The 26,898-nt window shown below is 36.2% G+C and overlaps 1 protein-coding gene across 1 annotated transcript; it reads right to left on the bottom strand.

Moving 5' to 3' along the window:
• Nucleotides 1-7,726: 7,726 nt before the first annotated feature.
• On the bottom strand, nucleotides 7,727-23,000 carry LOC132559799 (microtubule-associated protein futsch-like). The gene is made up of 9 exons (XM_060224426.1): nucleotides 22,947-23,000; nucleotides 22,523-22,670; nucleotides 21,436-21,650; nucleotides 19,634-19,824; nucleotides 17,455-17,639; nucleotides 11,376-14,890; nucleotides 9,577-9,728; nucleotides 8,909-8,980; nucleotides 7,727-7,808 (listed from the first exon to the last, which is right to left on the bottom strand). Exons 1-9 carry the CDS (start codon nucleotides 22,998-23,000, stop codon nucleotides 7,727-7,729), a joined length of 4,614 nt encoding a protein of 1,537 aa, XP_060080409.1.
• Between the last annotated feature and the right edge of the window lie 3,898 nt (nucleotides 23,001-26,898).

The following is a 26,898-nucleotide window of genomic DNA, read 5'->3' as shown; positions in this document are numbered from 1 at the left end:
TCTTCACTGCTTGTTTTACTATTTATTGATGAGTACATATAAAATCCTACACAAGCGGTACAGTACAATTGGTTTGAATAAGCTCACAAATGACAAAGAATGTGATGAAAAACAGAAAAAAAAGATTAAAAGACATCAGTGTCTAGACCAAATTTCAGACTTGTAGCATGAAGCACAACAATTATGGACAATCATAAATGACTTTTCATCATAATTAATATATTTTCTAGTTTTTAATCTTTTAACATAACGTGTAACAATAGGATAGCACAATCTAGTATGCTGAAATCCCAAGGGAGAGCTTAGTCTAATATGCTGAAGTCCCAAGGTAGAGCACAGTCTAGTATGCTGAAATCCCAAGGGAGAGCACAGTCTAGTATGCTGAAGTCCCAAGGGAGAGCACAGTCTAGTATGCTGAAGTCCCAAGGTAGAGCTCAGTCTAGTATGCTGAAATCCCAAGGGAGAGCAGAGACTAGTATGCTGAAGTCCCAAGGGAGAGCACAATCTAGTATGCTGAAGTCCCAAGGTAGAGCACAGTCTAGTATGCTGAAATCCCAAGGGAGAGCACAGTCTAGTATGCTGAAGTCCCAAGGGAGAGCACAGTCAAGTATGCTGAAATCCCAAGGGAGAACTCGGTCTAGTATGCTAAAGTTATAAGGGAGAGCTTAGTCTAGTATGCTGAAATCCCAAGGGAGAGGTCAGTGTGATATGCTAGAGTCCCATGGGAGAGGTCAGTGTGATATGTTGAAGTCCCAAGGGAGAGCTCAGTGTAGTAAGCTGAAGTCCCAGGGAAAAGCTTAGTCTAGTATGCTGAAGTCCTAAGGGACAGCTCAGTGTAGTATGCTGAAGTCCTAAGGGAGAGGTCAGTGTAGTATGCTGAAGTATCAGAGAAAAGCTTAGACTAGTATGCTGAAGTCCCAGAGAAAAGCTTAGACTAGTATGCTGAAGTCCCAGGGAAAAGCTAAGTCTAGTATGCTGAAGTCCCAGGGAAAAGCTTAGGCTAGTATGCTGAAGTCCCAGAGAAAAGCTTAGACTAGTATGCTGAAGTCACAGGGAAAAGCTTAGACTAGTATGCTGAAGTCCTAAGGAAGAGGTCAGTGTAGTATGCTGAAGTCCTAAGGGAGAGGTCAGTGTAGTATGCTGAAGTCCCAGAGAAAAGCTTAGACTAGTATGCTGAAGTCCCAGGGAAAAGCTTAGTCTGGTATGCTGAAGTCACAGGGAAAAGCTTAGACTAGTATGCTGAAGTCCTAAGGAAGAGGTCAGTGTAGTATGCTGAAGTCCCAGGGAAAAGCTAAGTCTAGTATGCTGAAGTCCCAGGGAAAAGCTTAGGCTAGTATGCTGAAGTCCCAGAGAAAAGCTTAGGCTAGTATGCTGAAGTCCCAGGGAAAAGCTTAGTCTAGTATGCTGAAGTCCCAGGGAAAAGCTTAGACTAGTATGCTGAAGTCACAGGGAAAAGCTTAGACTAGTATGCTGAAGTCACAGGGAAAAGCTTAGACTAGTATGCTGAAGTCCTAAGGAAGAGGTCAGTGTAGTATGCTGAAGTCCTAAGGGAGAGGTCAGTGTAGTATGCTGAAGTCCCAGAGAAAAGCTTAGACTAGTATGCTGAAGTCCCAGGGAAAAGCTTAGTCTAGTATGCTGAAGTCCCAGGGAAAAGCTTAGACTAGTATGCTGAAGTCCCAGGGAAAAGCTTAGACTAGTATGCTGAAGTCACAGGGAAAAGCTTAGACTAGTATGCTGAAGTCCTAAGGAAGAGGTCAGTGTAGTATGCTGAAGTCCTAAGGGAGAGGTCAGTGTAGTATGCTGAAGTCCCAGAGAAAAGCTTAGACTAGTATGTTGAAGTCCTAAGGGAGAGGTCAGTGTAGTATGCTGAAGTCCCAGAGAAAAGCTTAGACTAGTATGTTGAAGTCCTAAGGGAGAGGTCAGTGTAGTATGCTGAAGTCCCAGAGAAAAGCTTAGTCTAGTATGCTGAAGTCCCAGAGAACAGCTTAGACTAGTATGTTGAAGTCCTAAGGGAGAGGTCAGTGTAGTATGCTGAAGTCCCAGAGAAAAGCTTAGACTAGTATGTTGAAGTCCTAAGGGAGAAGTCAGTGTAGTATGCTGAAGTCCCAGAGAAAAGCTTAGTCTAGTATGCTGAAGTCCCAGAGAACAGCTTAGACTAGTATGCTGAAGTCCTAAGGGAGAGGTCAGTGTAGTATGCTGAAGTCCCAGAGAACAGCTTAGACTAGTATGCTGAAGTCCTAACGGAGAGGTCAGTGTAGTATGCTGAAGTCCCAGAGAAAAGCTTAGACTAGTATGTTGAAGTCCTAAGAGAGAGGTCAGTGTAGTATGCTGAAGTCCCAGTTAGTCTAGTATGCTGAAGTCCCAGAGAACAGCTTAGACTAGTATGCTGAAGTCCTAAGGGAGAGGTCAGTGTAGTATGCTGAAGTCCCAGAGAACAGCTTAGACTAGTATGCTGAAGTCCTAACGGAGAGGTCAGTGTAGTATGCTGAAGTCCCAGAGAAAAGCTTAGTCTAGTATGCTGAAGTCCCAGAGAACAGCTTAGACTAGTATGCTGAAGTCCTAATGGAGAGGTCAGTGTAGTATGCTGAAGTCCCAGAGAAAAGCTTAGTCTAGTATCTCAGTCAGTAGTAATCAATCAGAAAGAATTGTTTTTCTTTCAAACTGAGAAGCTAAAGTAAATACAATGATTATATCAAGTGTAGGTATCAGTGTAGGAAATCTTAATGCTTATATATAATAAATAATATTTACAGTCAATACATCTGTACAATGCATGTAATACATACAATCTATTATTATGACAATTTATACGTCTATTTACAGTTTGTTGTCAAACCTCAAACATCATCTACACATAGCTGCCAGGAATATAACCATAAAATAGACAACACAATCATGTAATTCACATTTCTCTATGTATTACATAATTGTCTCCTTTTCAGAGCAGCTCTGGTTCCAAGCTTTAAAAATTCTCACAAATATGCAAAAATACTGGAATATGTTTGTCATGTGCAAAGATAAAATGTTGTTAAGTCAAGTTGTGACTGAATTTCACAAAACTGAATCACACTCTACAACACACTGTAGTATATCCCAGAAAACCAGTTTTAGTAAATAGTGATTATACATTACACATTACTTACTGTGATTAACAACATGTAAACATATTTAATACATTATCAACCTTTAATAAAAAAAAAATCTCCATTTTCAACTTTTCGTAGTTGTCCATGTTATCATAATGCCTTTTCGTGGAACATTTTATACTCAGGATTTATCATGTATTTTATAAACTCTTCCGAAACTGTCACACTGAAATAAGTCATTCATTTCTCAACTAACGAATACATCTTAAATAAAGTTATATTTTGCAACATTTCTTCGTATTAACAACTTCTGCCAGCTTTGAAAACTTTTTTTCACTTCTTTTTGCAAGACAATTCTATAATTAATGTTTTAAAAAAATAGTTTAAACACAAAGCTCCTATTCCACAAATATAATAAATTATGATGGTTTTATTTAAGCTGTTTGCTAACTTGATACAGATCTGTTATACGATGACGTCAGGGACCCTGAGATAAAGCAGCTTGTCGACGAGGAACTCTACCACCTCACTGATGGAATATCAACACCTTCAAATCAATTATTGGGACAAAATGAAATAATTGTCTAAAAAAAAAAAATGAGACAACTGATCAAAATACATCTGGAAAATTTACTGTCAACATCAAGATACCTGACAAATGTTTATTACAGCACAAATAAACAAGTATGTTGTATGAGAATATAAATCCAAACTATCACAACATAACTACAGGCTGTTAACCAAGTCTTCTTCCAAATATAGGAGGAATATAGGAATAGTTTTCCAACAAATAACGGAGTTTTTTGCTAGTTTTGAGGCAATAGTAAATATAGGAATGGGTTGACAGGCTGAAACTACAAAAACTGTTTACAGTATGTTTACCACAATCTATAGATAAGTCACTTACACAGACAGACAGACAGACAGACAGACAGACACGCACGCACGTACGCACGCACGCACGCACGCACGCACGCACGCACGCACACACACACACACACACACACATATATTACATAAATATAATCATGATTTAAAACCTCCTGCATTTTACACTCACTACAATGTCAATAGTCTTAAGGAAACTGTTTAAATCTACCACCTTGTCACTACAATGTCAATAGTCTTAAGTAAATGTTTAAATCTACCACCTTGTCACTACAATGTCAATAGTCTTAAGTAAATGTTTAAATCTACCACCTTGTCACTACAATGTCGACAGTCTTAAGGAAAATGTTTAAATCTACCACCTTGTCACTACAATGTCGATAGTCTTAAGGTAAATGTTTAAATCTACCACCTTGTCACTACAATGTCAATAGTCTTAAGTAAATGTTTAAATCTACCACCTTGTCACTACAATGTCAATACAGTCTTAAGGAAACTGTTTAAATCTACCACCTTGTCACTACAATGTCAATATAGTCTTAAGGAAAATGTTTAAATCTACCACCTTGTCACTACAATGTCAATAGTCTTAAGTAAATGTTTAAATCTACCACCTTGTCACTACAATGTCAATAGTCTTAAGTAAATGTTTAAATCTACCACCTTGTCACTACAATGTCAATAGTCTTAAGGTAAATGTTTAAATCTACCACCTTGTCACTACAATGTCAATAGTCTTAAGGTAAATGTTTAAATCTACCACCTTGTCACTACAATGTCAATAGTCTTAAGGAAACTGTTTAAATCTACCACCTTGTCACTACAATGTCAATACAGTCTTAAGTAAATGTTTAAATCTACCACCTTGTCACTACAATGTCAATAGTCTTAAGGTAAATGTTTAAATCTACCACCTTGTCACTACAATGTCAATAGTCTTAAGGTAAATGTTTAAATCTACCACCTTGTCACTACAATGTCAATAGTCTTAAGGAAACTGTTTAAATCTACCACCTTGTCACTACAATGTCAATACAGTCTTAAGTAAATGTTTAAATCTACCACCTTGTCACTACAATGTCAATAGTCTTAAGGTAAATGTTTAAATCTACCACCTTGTCACTACAATGTCAATACAGTCTTAAGTAAATGTTTAAATCTACCACCTTGTCACTACAATGTCAATAGTCTTAAGGTAAATGTTTAAATCTACCACCTTGTCACTACAATGTCAATAGTCTTAAGGTAAATGTTTAAATCTACCACCTAGGCACTACAATGTCAATACAGTCTTAAGGAAACTGTTTAAATCTACCACCTTGTCACTACAATGTCAATACAGTCTTAAGTAAATGTTTAAATCTACCACCTTGTCACTACAATGTCAATAGTCTTAAGGTAAATGTTTAAATCTACCACCTTGTCACTACAATGTCAATACAGTCTTAAGTAAATGTTTAAATCTACCACCTTGTCACTACAATGTCAATAGTCTTAAGGTAAATGTTTAAATCTACCACCTTGTCACTACAATGTCAATACAGTCTTAAGGAAACTGTTTAAATCTACCACCTTGTCACTACAATGTCAATAGTCTTAAGGTAAATGTTTAAATCTACCACCTTGTCACTACAATGTCAATACAGTCTTAAGTAAATGTTTAAATCTACCACCTTGTCACTACAATGTCAATAGTCTTAAGGTAAATGTTTAAATCTACCACCTTGTCACTACAATGTCAATAGTCTTAAGGTAAATGTTTAAATCTACCACCTAGGCACTACAATGTCAATACAGTCTTAAGGAAACTGTTTAAATCTACCACCTTGTTCATGGTTCCTTTTTTATAGAGTTTTTTACATGTATAATATATTGTAATTACAAGTTTATGAAATGAAATATAATTTATACTAATACACTCTACTGATATTGTACACTGTTCTGATAAATTCAGATTGAAGACATGATGGTATGAGAATCACACAGGGCCCAGTTATTCCTGGATAATTTGACTGAATTTTTCAAAAATCACTTTGTTTTGCTATTCATGTTTTATGTTATTTTTTTCATTTTCGTCTTATAACACGCAGATTTAATTTGAAAGATCAAAAATCATGCTAACACTATTTTTTTTATCCAACTAGATGTGCATTTGTACACCTGACTAGATGTCCACTTGTACACCTGTCTAGATGTCCACTTGTACACCTGGTTAGATGTCCACTTGTACACCTGTCTAGATGTCCTCTTGTACACCTGACTAGATGTCCACTTGTACACCTGTCTAGATGTCCACTTGTACACCTGTCTAGATGTCCACTTGTACACCTGTCTAGATGTCCACTTGTACACCTGGTTAGATGTCCACTTGTACACCTGGTTAGAGGTTCACTTGTACACCTGTCTAGATGTCCACTTGTACACCTGACTAGATGTCAATTGTACACCTGATTAGATGTTCACTTGTACAATGTTTATCATTCCTAATTTTGATGCTTTCTTCACTAGTATTCCAACAATCCTCTTCTCCAATGATTAGACCAGATTGTGTGACATGTGTTAAGTATCTGTAAAGAAGTTAAAACAATACTTTTTTCAGTAATAAATGTATCAACATTTCTTCAGTAATAAATATATCAGTATTTCTTCAGTAATAAATATATCAGTATTTCTTCAGTAATAAATATATCAGTATTTCTTCAGTAATAAATATATCAGTATTTCTTCAGTAATAAATATATCAGTATTTCTTCAGTAATAAATATATCAGTATTTCTTCAGTAATAAATATATCAGTATTTCTTCAGTAATAAATATATCAGTATTTCTTCAGTAATAAATATATCAGTATTTCTTCAGTAATAAATATATCAGTATTTCTTCAGTAATAAATATATCAGTATTTCTTCAGTAATAAATATATCAGTATTTCTTCAGTAATAAATATATCAGTATTTCTTCAGTAATAAATATATCAGTATTTCCAAATAATGAATAAAAATTTAGAATATCACTACCTTCAATACACAATCCGTCATAATTTCCACATATTAACTAAACCCACTAGCATGGACAACATTATACCTAAACTTTACTGGGACACATGTGTTGACATATTAACACAAGGACAACATTATACCTAAACTTTACTGGGACACATGTGTTGACATATTAACACAAAGACAACATCATACCTTAACTTTACTGGGACAGAGGAGTTGACATATTAACACAAAGACAACATCATACCTTAACTTTACTGGGACACATGTGTTGACATATTAACACAAAGACAACATCATACCTTAACTTTACTGGGACAGAGGAGTTGACATATTAACACAAAGACAACATCATACCTTAACTTTACTGGGACACATGTGTTGACATATTAACACAAAGACAACATCATACCTTAACTTTACTGGGACACATGTGTTGACATATTAACACAAGGACAACATCATACCTTAACTTTACTGGGACACATGTGTTGACATATTAACACAAGGACAACATCATACCTTAACTTTACTGGGACACATGTGTTGACATATTAACACAAAGACACCATACCTTAACTTTACTGGGACACATGTGTTGACATATTAACACAAAGACAACATCATACCTTAACTTTACTGGGACAGAGGAGTTGACATATTAACACAAAGACAACATCATACCTTAACTTTACTGGGACATATGTGTTGACATATTAACACAAAGACAACATCATACCTTAGCTAGCTTTACTTGGACACAGGTGTTGACACATTACTCATTGGTTTCCTGGCATTTTTTGAGTTTTCAAAATCTTCCCGTCTCATTTTACTGAAAAAAGTACATCAGCACCAAGTACTGAATTTAACTAAAACTTACAATATCATTCTTAATCATCTGTAATGAACAAATTAGTGTTTTCAATATTGCAATGACTTTCTTTTGATTTGTACAAAGGATGAAGATTGCAAAATGTCAACATTTCTTTTCAGAAAGACAGAGCATATATGCTGTAAACAAGTAAACAGCATTAAACATATTTGTATTCCTTCCTCTGTCCTCTAAACATTTCCTGAGAATATAAGGGTCTAATCTTCTCAATGGACTGTATCTAGACTTCTCCTTGGACTTGGAGGGTCTAGACTTTTCATGGACTTGTTGTGGACTGTATGGGTCTAGATTTTTTGTGGACTGTATGGGTCTAGATTTTTTGTGGACTGTATGGGTCTGACTTCTTGTGGACTGTATAGGTCTAGACTTTTTGCAGACTGTATGTGTCTAGACTTCTTGTGGACTGTATAGGTCTAGACTTTTTGCAGACTGTGTGTCTAGACTTCTTGTGGACTGTATGTGTCTAGACTTCTTGTGGACTGTATGTGTCTAGACTTCTTGTGGACTGTATGGGTCTGACTTCTTGTGGACTGTATAGGTCTAGACTTTTTGCAGACTGTATGTGTCTAGACTTCTTGTGGACTGTATGTGTCTAGACTTCTTGTGGACTGTATGGGTCCGACTTCTTGTGGACTGTATGTGTCTAGACTTCTTGTGGACTGTATGGGTCCGACTTCTTGTGGACTGTATGTGTCTAGACTTCTTGTGGACTGTATGGGTCTGACTTCGTGTGGAAATATAGTAGAATTGTTTAATTTTGCAGGCCTCATACTTCCCAGATGTCCAAGTTTCAGCTACCCCGCAAGTAATAGTACCCATTAATCTATGAACTGGTGTCCATAAATACAGACAAAACAGATATTTTCAGATGTTCATTCACTGTACAAGTATTCACTGGTTATTTAATTTTGGGCTATCTTTATTAACTGTGAGTAAAGTGAAAGTTATCCCCCATGAATATTACCAACCATACGTAACAAGAATCCAGATTTCAGAAGGACTCTCTTTGTAAGTGAAGACAGTAGACAGAAACTACTTACGTGGCTAGGGACATTTCTTTGTAAGACACTTGTGCAATTCCTCTTCTCTGTCGTTTATTTTCAGGTTCATTACTGCAAAATATACTCTCATTGTGTAATTGCATAAGACAAGATTTGCAAGGATCATTTGTTTATCACACAAGTAGCTGACAGGTGCTCCATTTGTTTATCACACAAGTAGCTGACAGGTGCTCCATTTGTTTATCACACAAGTAGCTGACAGGTGCTCCATTTGTTTATCACACAAGTAGCTGACAGGTGCTCCATTTGTTTATTATTTTTGGTTATAGCTAAAGTATAGCATGGCTATACTCACAATTTCCTCTGTGTTGTACAGAAATAAGCTCAGATATTATTGGTGAAATCAAGCTTTGAAATAATTTATAGACTTCATTATAAGTTATATGGTATACAGAATTCCTGTCGACTTTCCTTAGCAGTTTCATAATCTGATCTCGATGTATTCCTACTAAGTTATTAGCAGAGCATTTGCCCAAAAATGATTTGTAAAATCAGAAAATTGACACAATAAAATTACTTCAATACTACATAATTATAAAAATAGAAGCAAAGCAATACATTTTGCAGAGTCTTTCTATTATTTCTTAAAGAGATTTCTTGTTGAAAAGTAATTTAATTAGGACATCTTGATTTAGATAAATACTCACCTTCCCATATCCAGTTTTGAGAAGTCAAAGTTGATGGAGCCAGTGGAGGGCTGTGATTCTATTGACGATTTGCTTTGCCGTTTGTCTAGGGAAAGAAGCTTCTTTCTGATATTCTGTAGTTGTTCAGAAAGTCCAAGAGTAGGCATGTCATTCTGTAACATCAACATTATAATTAATTAACACACAGCATCTTCCAAGTTCTCATTATATAAACCTTCTGACAAATTATGATTAATTAGCACACAACATCTTCCAAGTTCTAATTATTTAAACCTTCTGACATAATTAATTTACACACAACATCTTCCAAGTTCTAATTATATAAACCTTCTGACATAATTAATTTACACACAACATCTTCCAAGTTCTAATTATATAAACCTTCTGAATTATTCTAATTAAACCTTCTGACATAATTAATTTACACACAACATCTTCCAAGTTCTAATTATTTAAACCTTCTGACATAATTAATTTACACACAACATCTTCCAAGTTCTAATTATTTAAACCTTCTGACATAATTAATTTACACACAACATCTTCCAAGTTCTCATTATATAAACCTTCTGACATAATTAATTTACACACAGCATCTTCCAAGTTCTAATTATTTAAACCTTCTGACATAATTAATTTACACACAACATCTTTCCAAGTTCTAATTATTTAAACCTTCTGACATAATTAATTTACACACAACATCTTCCATATAAACCTTCTGTTCACACAACATAATTATTATAAACCTTCTGACATAATTAATTTACACACAACATCTTCCAAGTTCTAATTATTTAAACCTTCTGACATAATTAATTTACACACAACATCTTCCAAGTTCTAATTATTTAAACCTTCTGACATAATTAATTTACACACAACATCTTCCAAGTTCTAATTATTTAAACCTTCTGACATAATTAATTTACACACAACATCTTCCAAGTTCTCATTATATAAACCTTCTGACATAATTAATTTACACACAACATCTTCCAAGTTCTAATTATTTAAACCTTCTGACATAATTAATTTACACACAACATCTTCCAAGTTCTCATTATATAAACCTTCTGACATAATTAATTAACACACAGCATCTTCCAAGTTCTCATTATATAAACCTTCTGATATGATAATGAAATAAGATTTAGGTCATTTTCATCAATATCTGAGGTAAATACCAGTTAACAAAATCTTAATTCAACACAAAATCAATGGACAGGAAAATAATCTAATAAGACCAGGTGTTCCTGAATTGTATGCTATTTCTGCTTCATTGACGACATCTGCCATGTTAATATTGGTCAATCAATGCAAGTAATATTATGTTCCCAAACTAGAATCTGGTAAACAACAACAGAGCTTCAGAACATACAAAATACGACTGACCTGTCTGATATCACATCACATATGGCAATAGAATATTTTCCAAATTGATAGGATGATCATAAAAATTCTCCATTATCTTAATCAACCTGCATATCTGGAAAATCTGGGCTGTGAGTTTATATGTCATCTAGTTTTATTTCTATGAATTCGGATTCAGAGACATCACTGACTCTTCTACATCAGTCATACAAAAAGAAAGATTTACACTGAAAATGTACATAGAGAATAAGACCAGGAGTTTTGGGAGGGTAAGTGTCTTCTGCCATTTAAATCTTGGTCAATCAAAGTTAAGTCCTAAAATGAAAATGGGCATGTTAAAAGGCATTGGAAACCTCTAAACAGAATAATTCTTAATGAGATGTTGGTAGAGACCATATAATACCTCCAGGTGCAGATTTACATACCTCTTTGTTACTTCTGGTTATTGCTTCATTGCTTTTTCTGTTTCTTGGAGTAAGCCGTTCTACTTCAGAAGGTGAACTACAATTTGACCTGCGCCGTTTCTTAGTGCTCTTCTTTGAACTTTTAAGTGTCTTTAACTTTGTACTGCTTGTTTTATCCTTTGGGATGACCTTTGACCCCTCTTGTCCAGGTGTTCGGGGAGTTTTCTGTAACCTAAGCATGCTGCTATCTAAGTTATAGTTATCGCTAAGATTATCAAAATCAAAATCTAATTCCTCGTCTTTCATGGTCTGTTTGCTTGGCTTAAGACTTCTGCCTCGCTTGGTAACAAATATACCTTCAGCCAATCGTGGGATCTCATCTCCATCACAATCGATGACTTTCCTTTTCTTCTCCGACGAAATCTCCTTTGCTTCTTCATTCTTGATTTTCTCTTTTGTTTTATCTATGTTGGACTGTTCACTATTGTCTGAGGAATCAGAGCTTTTTCTACTGTTTTTCTTGTGGAGTGACAACTTTTTCTTTGCCTTTCCTGGTGCCGGTGGTGGTGAAGACAAGATGATGACAGATTCCTCAACCTCTTCTTCATTATATATATTTTCCTGAACATCTAATTTCCTCAAGTTTGCCTTTTTCGTAACAGACTTTAGCATGGATGCACCTTTTTTATCCTCGTCAGAACTAGCTGGGATCTCCTCATCATCAGAAGTTTCATTTACAGAATTAGTCTTTAGTGTTTGAGGTAAGCTAGATTTGTCTTCATCGCTGTCAAGTACCACAACCTCTGGATGTTCCTCAGTTGGCTGTATCTGCTGTTTGGAGTCAGCCTCAATCTCCTCTGTCATTCCTTCCTTAACTTTTCTTGTTCTAGATCGAGCCCTGGACTGGCTTCTTTTAAAGGCACTCTTTTTCTCATTCCTGGTAAAATCTTCACCTGCTGACTTTGTTTTCCTTATAACTTTGTCAGGAGTTCCTTCCATATTGTTACAATAAATATTTCCTGACTCTATCTGGGATGCTGGTACATCTGTTTCAACATCAGAATCAACAGGTAGATTATCCTTCCTCCGTCTGCTTTGTGATCTTCCCCTGGTTTTTCTATCATCAATATTAACATCTTCATTTTCAGGCAATACTCTCCCCCTTGACCTTGCCCTCCCCCTTGACCTTGCCCTTGAAGTGAGGCCTTCACCCTCTTCATTAAGTTCAGAATTTTTTAGTCTACTTTTTGATTTTTGATCAATATTCTCCTCATCCAAGCTTCCTCTTTCAAGTGACTTTGATCTTGACGTCTGACCTTTGTTCTCCTTTTCAAGTTCAGATTCTGACATAATTAAATGTGAATCTCTGATTTGCCTGCTTCCTGATTTAAGTTTCAATTCACAAATATCAGAGTTGTCATCTTCATTCTCCTCCATCTCTTTGCGAAGTCTACTTTTAGACCGTGTCCTGGTTTTCAGAGATTCCTTTTCTCTAACAAAGTCCACATCTGCATCAATATCTGTTTTCCTTTTGATATTTTGTGATCCAGAGTTGGGACTTTTAGTATTTTCACTGTTTTCTGACCTAGATACAGAAGTGGACACCGGCTCCACTCTTTCCTTCTTTTCTGGAGCTAAAACAACATCATCTTTTGCTAACGTCATGTCCTCTTCTGGAAGCTCTTTTCGTCGTCTGCTCCGAGATCGTGTTCTGGTTCTCAAACTTTGTTTTTCAATGTCTTCATCCATACAACAGTTAACATCCTTGCTCCTGTCTCTACTACAAGATCTTTCTTTCATTTCACTCTCTTTCACTTCATTGTCAGCTTCCTCAGTGTTCTGTCTTCGTCTGCTACGTGATCTCCCTCTTGACTGGCAACTTTTTGTTTCCTCTTCTGTTTTGGTAAGATCTGATTCTTTGTTGTTTGCAGAGACAGGTGAAGCTACCCCTTCTGATGTATTATGTCTTCGCTTACTACGAGACCTCCCTCTCGACTCTGAAACATTATCCATATTTTCATCTCCCTTTGTTTTTTCTTCCTCTTCTCGTCTACAACTTTGAGACCGTGCCCTTGAGCTACAACTTTCATTTCCATCTCCTTTTCTTGTCCGGCTTTTTGATCTGCTTCGTTTCTGAACAGGTGGTTCAGGCGAGCATTCCTTTAAAGGTTCATAGTACACTGGGTTATCAGGAAGTATTTTGATATCGGTTTGTTTACTTACAGTGGGAGTTTTACTTTTCAGTTCTTGTTCACATTTCTCTCTGAACTGACTCAGTGACGGCTTGTTACCAGTGTCTCTCAGAGACTCATTCATAGATAAATCATACACAGAGCCTGTTGTCTTTGTGGTATCGTCTTTCGCCTTTGGAGTCCTATCATGGAAGTCAAATATAGACTTCAATTCCTTGGGTGATTCTGGCACAGTGTCTTTTCGCCCTTTGCTCCTGCTTAATTTTATCTTTGACTTTGAACGAGCTTTCAATGGCAGTTTGGAGGGGACTGGTTTTCTTGATCCATCCATCTCTTTTCTGGATGCAGAGAAAACAATCTTCCCAGGCCGTGGAATGCGAAATTCCACTGATGCTGGTTTGCTCACTACCTCAGAATCAGATGAATCAGAAGAGTTTGGCAACAAATTGATGCTTTCACTTCTCTGCTGTAACTCCTTGAGGACTCCAGATTCTGTTGAACTATCTGTAGCCTGATTCTGTTCAGAGTTTGCCACCTGTATCAGCTGTGTACTATCAATTACTTCTGTCATTTCCATGTCTAGACTGAAGCACTGAGTAACATCGTCACAATTTCCTATTAAAACTGGTGACAAGCTTCGATTGCTTGCCGATGTTGGAAGTGAAGGTGGGAGTAAGTATGTTCTCCGTCTATCCTCTACAGCATCTCCTCCTGTATCACTAGACAAACATTCAGATGACTTGGAGGTGCTTGGTTTACTGGACTCTGTAACCTGTTCTACTTGAGGCACCACAAAAGTTTTTCTTCGAACATGTTCATCAGAGCTATCCGTACATTCAGACTTACTCTGTTTATGGAGCTTTCCTTTTGATTTTGGCATTGAGGAAACATTCAGTGACTCTGACCCTAACTTTAAACCAAGGACAGGTGTCTCGTGTTTTGATGATGGAGATCTTGTGGAAGAGTAGTTTTCTCCTATGCTTATCTGGCATTGGTCAACGCTTGTCTGTGACCCATTTGCGGCTAGTTTCAGGGTTCTGTCTTTCATTTCTGAATTATCTTTCTTGGATAACATTGACCTTGATGGTGAATTGTCAGATATCCTGGAATTGATAACAAAGGTGCCTCGGCGATCAAACTTTCTGCTTGCTGTGGCAAGACTCCCAGTAGGAACATCCAACGTTTCCATGGAAACGGAGTGTGTCTTGGAGTCTGAAGTAGAATCTTGATTCCTCAGTTTCAACACCCTTTGTGGGGCCATTTTTACACTATTGCCTCCAGTGCTATCACCCACAGACACCATTTTCTTTGGTTTCACACTTTCGTCATCTGCTTCTTCAATGTCTGAAACAGGTATTAAGCAGATTAAAAAGGGACTATTTTTCATGATACACAATTTTTCAAAAAAGGTATTAAATAGAGAGATCTGTACTCATGTATGTTATTGATGGGTGGGGAGAGAGAGAGATCTGTACTTGTGTATGTTATTGATGGGTGGAGAGAGAGATCTGTACTTGTGTATGTTATTGATGGGTGGAGAGAGAGAGAGAGATCTGTACTTGTGTATGTTATTGATGGGTGGAGAGAGAGAGAGATCTGTACTTGTGTATGTTATTGATGGGTGGAGAGAGAGAGAGAGATCTGTACTTGTGTATGTTGTAGATGGGTGGAGAGAGAGAGAGAGATCTGTACTTGTGTATGTTATAGATGGGTGGAGAGAGAGAGAGAGATCTGTACTTGTGTATGTTATTGATGGGTGGAGAGAGAGAGATCTGTACTTGTGTATGTTATGGGTGAGAGAGAGATCTGTACTTGTGTATGAGATTGATGGGTGGAGAGAGAGATCTGTACTTGTGTATGTTATTGATGGGTGGAGAGAGAGAGAGATCTGTAATTGTGTTTGTTTTAGATGTGTGGAGAGAGAGAGAGAGATCTGTACTTGTGTATGTTATTGATGGGTGGAGAGAGAGATCTGACTTGTGTATGTTATTGATGGAGAGAGAGAGAGAGAGAGAGTACTTGTGTATGTTATTGATGGGTGGAGAGAGAGATCTGTAGTTGTGTATGTTATTGATGGGTGGAGAGAGAGAGAGAGAGAGAGAGTACTTGTGTATGTTATAGATGGGTGGAGAGAGAGAGAGAGATCTGTACTTGTGTATGTTATTGATGGGTGGAGAGAGAGAGAGATCTGTACTTGTGTATGTTATTGATGGGTGGAGAGAGAGAGATCTGTACTTGTGTATGTTATTGATGGGTGGAGAGAGAGAGAGATCTGTACTTGTGTATGTTATTGATGGGTGGAGAGAGAGAGAGATCTGTACTTGTGTATGTTATTGATGGGTGGAGAGAGAGAGAGATCTGTACTTGTGTATGTTATTGATGGGTGGAGAGAGAGAGAGATCTGTACTTGTGTATGTTATAGATGGGTGGAGAGAGAGAGAGATCTGTACTTGTGTATGTTATTGATGGGTGGAGAGAGAGAGAGATCTGTACTTGTGTATGTTATAGATGGGTGGAGAGAGAGAGAGATGTACTTGTGTATGTTATTGATGGGTGGAGAGAGAGAGAGAGAGTACTTGTGTATGTTATTGATGGGTGGAGAGAGAGATCTGTACTTGTGTATGTTATTGATGGGTGGAGAGAGAGAGAGAGAGAGAGTACTTGTGTATGTTATTGATGGGTGGAGAGAGAGAGAGAGATCTGTACTTGTGTATGTTATTGATGGGTGGAGAGAGAGAGAGATCTGTACTTGTGTATGTTATAGATGGGTGGAGAGAGAGATCTGTACTTGTGTATGTTATTGATGGGTGGAGAGAGAGAGATCTGTACTCGTGTATGTTATTGATGGGTGGAGAGAGAGAGAGATCTGTACTTGTGTATGTTATAGATGGGTGGAGAGAGAGATCTGTACTTGTGTATGTTATTGATGGGTGGAGAGAGAGAGAGATCTGTACTTGTGTATGTTATTGATGGGTGGAGAGAGAGATCTGTACTTGTGTATGTTATTGATGGGTGGAGAGAGAGAGAGATCTGTACTTGTGTATGTTATAGATGGGTGGAGAGAGAGAGAGATCTGTACTTGTGTATGTTATTGATGGGTGGAGAGAGAGAGATCTGTACTTGTGTATGTTATAGATGGGTGGAGAGAGAGAGATATGTACTTGTGTATGTTATTGATGGGTGGAGAGAGAGAGAGATCTGTACTTGTGTATGTTATTGATGGGTGGAGAGAGAGATCTGTACTTGTGTATGTTATTGATGGGTGGAGAGAGAGAGAGAGATCTGTAGTGTATGTTATTGATGGGTGGAGAGAGAGAGAGAGATCTGTACTTGTGTATGTTATTGATGGGTGGAGAGAGAGAGAGATCTGTACTTGTGTATGTTATAGATGGGTGGAGAGAGAGATCTGTACTTGTGTATGTTATTGATGGGTGGAGAGAGAGAGATCTGTACTCGTGTATGTTATTGATGGGGGGAAGGGGTGGGGGGGTGGGGTGGGGAGAGATCTGTACACATGTATGTTATTGATGGGGGGAAGGGGTGGGGAGAGATCTGTACTCGTGTATGTTATTGATGGGGGGGGGGGGGAGGGGAGGGGGGATGGGGAGAGATCTGTACTCATGTATGTTATTGATGGGGGGGGGGGGTTGGGGGTGGGAGAGATCTGTACTCATGTATGTTATTGATGGGGGGGGTTGGGGGTGGGAGAGATCTGTACTCGTGTATGTTATTGATGGGTGGAGAGAGATACTTTGTACTCGTGTATGTTATTCCTGTGCCTTAGATAATAACTCTCAGAGTCACACCTTCATTGTCACACATTCTCTGATCATTCAAGAGTAATACAACAGAAACAAGAAAACATTTCACAATCTCTACTTGGTAAAATGCAAAACATAAAACATTACCAGTGATGGGTTCCACCAGATCAATGGGAGGTCTGATATCATCAAGCAGCACTGAAGTTTCTACAATCATACTCATATCATGGGTGATGCCTGAGGATGGAGTCAGTTCATACCCTGTAGGTAACTCATCCTGACTTGGTAACATTGCAGGAAAGCCAGTTTTGGGAAGTTGAGAAAAAAGAGACCTACAACGAATTAATATTTAAAATCAAAATTTGAAAGTTCTTGTCGTCAAAGCAAACTGAATTGTTTGATCTAGTTTTCTATTTTTCATTTTTTTTTTCTTACACAAAATTGCTTTAAATAAGATTTCACATTTAGTTTCTTTGAACAAGTGACCTAGGAATCTATTGATTTCTGTCTTTCTTTTTCTGAAAAACAGGAGTTTCTGTGATAAATTCCCTTCTAAGGCAACTGTACAGATATCACACTGTAAACAAACATCTTTCAGTGGTAATCTTATTTTAGAGCTTTTCATGCTGAAAATATTGCACTGAAATATGATTGCTCTTACTGCAATTTCTGTAATTAGTTCATAAAGAAATAATTATGGAGGCGCTAATTCATCATTGTGCTAACTTAGGATATTGTGTTCAAATCAGATAAGTATATTAACAGTATATGTAGAGACAGTAATACAGCTATTCTTTCTATTTTGTTTTTTGCTATAAATATCTCAATTTTATATTGTTGCTAAAAACATTGAAAAGGCAACACTATAATTATTCTGACATATACAGAATTACATTCATCCACATATTCTTTCTTTTGGAAGCTATGGTCTGAAAACCTAAGCTTGGATGACAACTCTGGTGATGCTACTGACCAAATGATCCAGAGCCATACAGAAATAAAAGCTGTTTTATTCTAATAATATACCTCCTACGTCTCCAATTTGTCATGCTTCTTTCTATTCTTGACATTTTACTTATCATCAATATCAAAGAAATGTTCGCGTCTGTTGTATATTTTTCCCCTGAATTGCAGTAACCTTTTTCAAAAGTCCGATAAAATGAGGAAAAATGACGGAGAATCTACTGTATTTATCCGAAAGGATGCCCCAAAACTTTGTCCTGTAATAAACTCATTTCCTAACTATGATTATGAGGTAATGAGGTCACCCCCCCTCCCCCCTACTTATTGTCTCGTGTTGGCCCCTCCTGGCCTCTATGTCCCATGTTGGTGGGCCTGGACTTATGATCCTGTGTTGGTGTCCCGAACTGATTTTCCTTTGTTGCTGGCTAAATACATTAGTGATCGCTTACAAAACCGTAATCTGGTCAAAGGCAGGCTGTCTGACTTGGTTAATCAAGTACATAATCAGCTAACACATTGTCATTCAGAAAGTAAATGAATTTTCCAATATAAAAAATTTTGCTGCTTGAACATATAATTGCACACTTACCTAGAATTTGAATAAGAATAAAATGTGCTGGCAATTCACTATTATTTATTAACAGTAAATGAAATTTATTTTTGCTAAAACAGAGGAAAATATGAAGGCACTAATAATTGATTATGAAAAATTACATTTGATCATCGCATCAGTTGAGGTTATACAATTAGTTCCTTGATCATATCTAATCATTGTCCCATCATTACAGACATATTCCATCCAAGTTATAAAATTTTTGGCTTTTCTATACCTTATAAGGACTTATTCAAATGACTTTTAAATTTAATGTTAGCATCAAAATATCTTGTCTTTGTTCAGTTTGGACAAGCGAAATTGGTGAGAATACTCCTAGAGTAAATATAGCACATCGGAAAATCCGGAACTGAAAGGTCACTGGATCACAGATTTTGTGCAGAGTATTGGGTAAATACACAAGTGTGTATACTGTTCACTGAAACTTTTGCTGGTGTTACAATGTTAATACTTCTGTAGGCTTATTTTCTGTTGATTTTATAATTTGCACAAATATTTCATTCTGTTCAGCTTTTAACAGCGCAAACCTGATATGACGCAATCAGGGCTATGTGAGCTAGATATATGAAGAATTGCTGCAAATTAAAAATCTGATGTTTTTAAAATGGTAAATTGAGGTGTGCGATTTCCATAAGAACATAGTAGGTGATTCTGTACAGGTTTTCTTCAAAAGCATCCCAAGAAATCCTAACTTGTGGCAAATATCCCTTTAACAAAAGTACATGCATCCCTTGTTTTTGTAAGCTTCACCTGCAATGACTTGCTAAAGCTCCATGAGAAATGGAAGTGTCACTGGCAGAGCTACCCAGGGAGGCGTCCCGATGACTTGTGCGATGGGACAGAAGATTACACATGTCTGTTACATCATCCATACAGGCAAAAGCATCATAGAAAAGTCGTCGCATACCAACCATCTTAGTTTTCAGTTCCAACATGTGTTTCTGCAACAAAAGGACCAAATCTGTGCTCTAATACCAGTGAAATTCCAGAAATCATTTAATTGATGAAAACTGATTATATATAAAAAAATCTTTTACCATTCCTGATGATAAGTTTTATTACTGACTAATTAGAATGTTCCTTTTCATGTGATTCATTAAAAACTATGCAAATTTTCCCATTCAGATGAAGAGATGCAAATGTAGCAAATTTTGACAAAGAAATTGATTTACTTGAACTTGGAAGCTTATGTTTAGTAAGAATTTTAATTTGTATGTTTATAGTGTTAGAAGTGATTCCTTGAAAACAACAGCAGATGCGGGGCCCTAACTATACAACGTTAAAATACACAAGATTTTTTCTCTGTTATCACAAAGACCTTGTAGACAATAATAATCTACCATTACAGAACATGTCATTATTTGAAGCTTCATCATATTCCTATCCTCAACCGACCTCAGGTGTAAGGAACATCGTTAATCAAGTGAAATGAAGGGAAGTAACACTGGGAGACAAGATTCGAATCCATTGTATGCCAATTTTTTTCACAGTTAAGTACCAGTATATTAAACTAGTCTACAGTAAGGGTGAACGTAAATTTATGTAAACAAATTAAAAGATAAATAACTGTAGTAGTAGTGATCTAGTTACCATGGCAACACAAATTTCAGTTAACAAAAAAAAAACTTGCATGTACATTTTCACATATACAAAGAGTCCCTAATTACATCCCTGTGTAGTTTCAATGAAATCGGTCAACAACATCAGGAGAAGATCCATCTAATCATGTGTCTGATGTGATTACGATAGCAACCAATACACATTGTATGTTTTTTTTCAAAATGGTACCATTGTAATTGTCTTTCCTCAATACCCTTATGTCCCAATTTTCAGCACAATCAAACAATATCTCAATTTCAACCAATCAGAAGACTCCATCATGTTTCCAAAGTAACGGTTTTGGAAAAACTTGATGTGTCTAGTTACAGGAATTGATAAGTTACAACGCTCCACCAAGTTAAAATAAAATTGATCAAAGGATTGATGAGTTACTGCTGTTACATACAAACCTGAGAATAGTGACCTGGTTATGATGGCAACCCAAATTTCTGCTAAAAAAATTCCTGCATGCACATCTACACATATCCTTGATACTTCAAGGGTAATTGATCACTTTCACTTTCTGCACCTCTGGATCATTTTATGGCAAAATTGAAAGTACAAGCAAAATAGATTGTTTGGTTTAAAGAGAAAAAAACTTTAAAAAAAAAAGACTTATACACTCCTGTGGAGATTACAAAGGAGCAATACCCAACTTCAAAGCCAGTACAGAATACCATTATGCTACATTGAGATTCCTTTAATAATCAAAGGATCAAACTAGTCTTCTCATCTTATCCACAAGAAATCTTCAATTTTGCCATGAAATGTTCCAGGGTTATAAAGAGTGACACTGATCAGAAGCTCTGGAGTATCGAGGATGATATATACACGATCCCTAACATTCCTGTATAGTTTCATTGAAACCAACTAAAACTTCCCATCTTAAACATCAGGGCAACCGGATATATGCCATGCTCTGCCATTCATTGTTACTGTGTAATTTGCTGTACCTTGAGCCTGGTGTTAACTTCACTTTCAATTTCCTCGTCTTTGAGCCCTGCTACTCTCTCCAATGTTGTCAGTTTCATATGAAGTTCTTGATTATTTCTCTGTAGCTCAAGGTTAGCATCATTAGCGATACGAAGAGCCTCCCTCGTTCTCTCTAAGTTAAAGGCTAGGGCCTTGTTGTTCGCCCGCAAACTCTGCTTCTGAATAGATGTACTCACTAAAAGGAAACATGAAACAAACTTTAAGGGAACTTTGCAGTTTATAAAACGAATGTTTTACTTCAGTAAAACTGCTAAACAAAAACAATGTTTCACTCAGTTATACAGTAAGATAAAAACAATGTTTACTTCAGTTATACAGTATAAAAAGTTGAAGATAAAAAACACTCAATATAACAATTAACATGCTCACTCAATTTCTTTTTATTGTTTAGCTGCCAGGTGTATTGTTTCTCTATGTATAGACATGCTTGAAAACTGTTCTGAGCTCCTTGTTTTAATAGAGTTCTATGGTGTGAAAACACTTTTCTGGTGTAAGGTATGAAGTGTATATGACTACAAAGCTTTCGTGGGACAACCTTACATACATCACCATTAACTCAAAATCTTTTCCTCATTCCAAAATATTTAATCATGAAATTTTACTATTCTAAACAAGAAAATCAATTTCAAAACAATGATATCCTAATGTGGTGTGATATTAAACAAAGTCTTTTATTCTCATTGAATTTTCAAAATACACAAGGTATTATATAATAGGAAAATTGTTTTCTCACATCTTTTCAAAACCATAGATATTGATAAATAATAGTTGTTCTTTTCCTTTATGAATATTTAAGGAGGAATCAAAACTAATTTCAATTTACGTCAAGAAGTTAACGTATCACTACTTATATTGCTACGACCAAAAACTCACTACTTATATTGCTACGACCAAAAACTCACTACTTATATTGCTACGACCAAAAACTCACTACTTATATTGCTACGACCAAAAACTCACTACTTATATTGCTACAACCAAAAACTCACTACTTATATTGCTACGACCAAAAACTCACTACTTATATTGCTATGACCAAAAACTCACTACTTATATTGCTCCGACCATAGCTAAATGCTTTCTTTTTCTTGGTCGACGAAACATTTAAATCAGGTTTCTTCTTTTTGATGCGTTTTAACACTCTTGGCTTCTTTTCCTTTGGAGCATCAATACCCATGTCTGTGTCTTTTTCCTCCTGTTTAAATTGTAAGATAAAAATTCATGATTAGAAGCATGATACTGGAGATGTGTTTAAAGCACACAAAATTGTTAGAGTCAATTAAAATTAATTTTTTGTTGGGAAGCAAATAAATATATGTGACAGACTGTGAGACAGATGAATTAAAGATTTTTTTTCCAAACTGTTCTATACACACTGAATTTAGAATTTGCTATCCCAGATCCCATACAGCCATGATAATTTGCCCCTGTGTACACTCATTTTCCCCTGTGTACACTCATTTTTCCAGACCATTCCCCATCCCAGATCCCATACAGCCATGATAATTTGCCCCTGTGCACTCATTTTTCCAGACCATTCCCAATTTGGCCCAAGTGTTCACCCATCTTTCTACAGACATTTCATTCCCCATCCATCCCTGGTCCACTCCAGTCTGGTAATTATAAATGGCCCATATGTTCAACATTTAACAAAGGACGATAACTTTTTGAAATATTGTTTAATTAAAATGTTATTCACAAGATCAAACTCAAGTCATGGTTTTCAAGACTACCAAGTTACATGTACAAAGAAATTGGTTGAAAGTGAGAGAGGAGATAAAATGTTGAAAAAAAAATATTGAAAAAAATAAAATAAGTAAAGGGCAATAACTCTTTCTAAAGTTATAAAATCACAATGTAAATTATAAGCAACATATCACTTCATATAATGGTTATAAAACCTACCAAGTTTCAGAGAAATATGAGAAAACCTGAGATGGAAACAAAGGGCAATAACTCCTTCAAAAATTGTTTAGTCAAACTGCTGTGTAGTAAAACACAACTTCATATTTTTTCCCAATAACGATGCCTTTCAAGTTTGACAGAAGTCAATGAAAATGAAAGAGATGATCATTGGACAAGATATCATCATGGTAACAACAAGGGGCAGTAACTCTCCCAAATACAGTTTAATCAAATTCCTGCTTTGGAAAACACAACTTCATGTCAAGGTGATCATGCCTACAAAGTGTCACGTTCACAAGTAGTTATTTGATATTTATTTTGATTCTTGTGAGTATCTTTAATGTACAAGACAGAAGTATGTCAGGCGTAACTGTATCAGAAGAGGGGCACGAAAGAGACCTTGGACAATACGGGTGGACATGGTATTGTCCGTTACCTGAGTCGATATATTGAGGTCTTTTATATGTGAACCAGGCACAGAATACAGACTGTGGTAAGTTTGCCATTTCTATATTTCTATTCATTATTTAGTTTTGGTATTATTTATGTATACCAATGTATTTATCAGGTCAAGCCATCTAGCTATTGGTGCGGTCCAATCATGCACGACTATTGTGATTGATGTTTATGCAGGGGAAATATGTTACATTTTCTAATGTTTTGAAGTATATTTACCCAAAATATATGCATTACAAGTATATTTAGCTAATTTAAACCTAACTAAATTATATGTGCTGTGCTTTAATTGTTTAAACATTGCATTTGTTTGATATGTAAATCTATGGAAGCCCCGATCCATTTAGACATAGGTAAGCATACTGTGTACGCGGTCTAGCGGAAAAAGTATGGAAACCTAGATGTGTCATATTGTAAAAACTTTAGATTTTGTAATATTTGTGTATACTTTGGACCGGCACACTATTATAAGATACTTAATGACATATTGTTTTAGTTATAATGTTTTCTAATTATGATGATAAAATAATTGGTGTTATTAAGGATATTTTCTGAACTAAGGCTATTTTTGTTAGATGAGAAAGTAACCGAGCGTGATGAGTGTAACTGTTATATTTAATTAATTATTGTAGCTTCACATGACGGCAGTAGCCGACTCAGCAACCAGTCAGGACCAGGCGTGATGCACATTTTCTTCATCACACAGACTTGTGTCAGGAGAGTCATGAAGCTGCTGTGAATCTGCGGGACATGCTTCGGGAGGACACCTGTTGGTACTTTATTCTTCGCTGGATACAAAGGGAAGTTCAGGCATGCTTTGCTTGGAGTGGATGGATATGCGGTGTATCTATTGTGTGGCTCTGGATTGAGCTGTGCCACGTTGTTGGTGGACGACCATGGAACTGTGTTTTTTTTGCTGCAGATGTGAGCTACAGAATGTACCTGATGACTTATATATGAGGAATGAGTTTGAGTGAGTAAGTGAGTGTGTCCATTTATTTAGAGTTTGATCAGTTATGTAAATAAATATTTGTAATTGTAATCAGTTCATATGTATTCTTTTTCCCGAATCACAAGCTGAAGTTCGTCCCACGTAACAAAATGTTTGAAAGAAAACTGTTGAAACCTACATAAAGAGATTTTCAGATAAGATTAACATTACAAAAACAATAATGGGCTGTAATCTTCTAAATACATTTGAATCAAATGGCCATTCAGAAAAAACACACATCAATTCACGCCACTGCGATTAGGCCTACCAAGTTTGAAAATGATTGGTTGAAAGCTGAGGGAGGTGATCTCTTGACAAATAAAAGTTTATGACGGACAGACAAACGATACCATAACATAAATATGTATGTACTGTCAAAAATTTTGACAAGCATATGAAAATATATTACATTGGAAAGATAGTGTAAATTATCATGCCATTTTAGGTATGCAGTTTCCACTGGCCCTTAGGTTAAGATGTAGAACATTTGTACTAAACAATGTTTATTAATAACATATTGAGGTCCATAGATCTAGACTCATGGATGGATGCTCAGAACATGTTAAGAACCTATAAAAATGCAAGGCTGTTTCTGGAGTGTGTTTTGAGGAAAACAGAATTAAGAAAAATGTGTACGCAAAAGTACCTTATTCTTGATTTTGAAAAAAAAAACTGTCAAGAATCATCTTGTTTTGAACATTGTGTTAATGTCTTCCGAATTACAAAGAAACAGTTCATTTCCTTTTGAATTTGCCTGGGGCCAATTTTTTATTTGTAAACGGTCGCGAGATATCTCCTTGGTCAGTCACTGAAATATTGAACAGATTCTACAAACATTTGACAGACGTACAACCTTTTGATGGCCAGATCTGTTGTCCACGTATTACTTTAAGAAACAAAATATTTCATGTGACGTAGGCTTGTAAACCTGTGGTCTAGATCTTGGAATGCATCGAATAAAGATACTGTCTTACATACACACACACGAGCATATTCATATGATGAATCGTTATTACAATTGAAGCTCGGATAGACATGACCAGGCTCTCCACTCTAGACACCATAGATCGGCTGACAGAAAGTGAATTAAGTGGGCCTAAACCAAAATAACCGGACGTTCTGTATTCGAAATAAAGATACTATACAACTAAAATAGCAGGAACAATATATTTACTATATTTTCATACGTGATTCCTGCTGTTAAAGTAGTACAATAGCTATGTTTCACACATAGCACGTCCGATTCTAGATGTAATCAGCTGCTTTGCTTCAATTCACATCAGCTGTTGTCATGCATTTTAAACTAAGACATCGTACGATCTCACCATTTTAATATGCTATCCAGATCCGCCTCTTCCAATGTTGTATATATATCCGACCACATGTACATCCAGCAGCTAACTCACTCGATGTTTACAATATTGCGACCGGTGAAGACATTCAACCGTTGGCGCTATTTCTTGAATTGTCAGGGGAGACTACTTTCGCAAAGCGATTTATCTAGGTTACACACCACAGTCTAGAAACAGTCTGGCCGGTCTTATTTCATATCGCTTTAGCACCTTACATTTGTAGTTTTTTTCGGCATATTGTCATGATGATTTCTGGAAATTGCACTTACCTTTATTCATGCTCTTGCAATTAATTTAATTAAAATAGAATATTCAGTACTGATTTCCCCCCCCCCATTATGTTCCCTATATGTAGATATAGAAGATAAGCATTTACGAAAATTGTGAAATTAAGCATTTTATTTTCATCTTCCTGTATTTTATGTACATCAATTCTTGTATTCGATGTGAGTGCATTCCAATGAAGATTTTTTAGTTTATATGTGACGAATGGGGAGTCTTTTATATTTTGAAAATGTCAAATAGCAATGGGTGAAAATTTGATGTGATATATAGTAAATTTAACAGTTATTCAATGATCACTGTATAAGCAGACATTACTGCAGTTTTCAAATGAAAATGTATCTTGAAATAAAAAGAAATAAAATAGCTAACAAGGTTCCCTAGGGGTCACCCACCATTGTTTGATCTTTGTATGTCTTAAAAAATCAGAATTTTTC

Source organism: Ylistrum balloti, unplaced genomic scaffold, assembly GCF_031769215.1.
Source record: "Ylistrum balloti isolate Yb309-2 unplaced genomic scaffold, AGI_CSIRO_Ybal_v1 Utg370966, whole genome shotgun sequence".
In the NCBI taxonomy this organism is placed as follows: domain Eukaryota; kingdom Metazoa; phylum Mollusca; class Bivalvia; order Pectinida; family Pectinidae; genus Ylistrum; species Ylistrum balloti.
The sequence above is the reverse complement of the archived record's forward strand: the minus strand, read 5'-3'. Positions and strand labels throughout refer to the sequence as shown.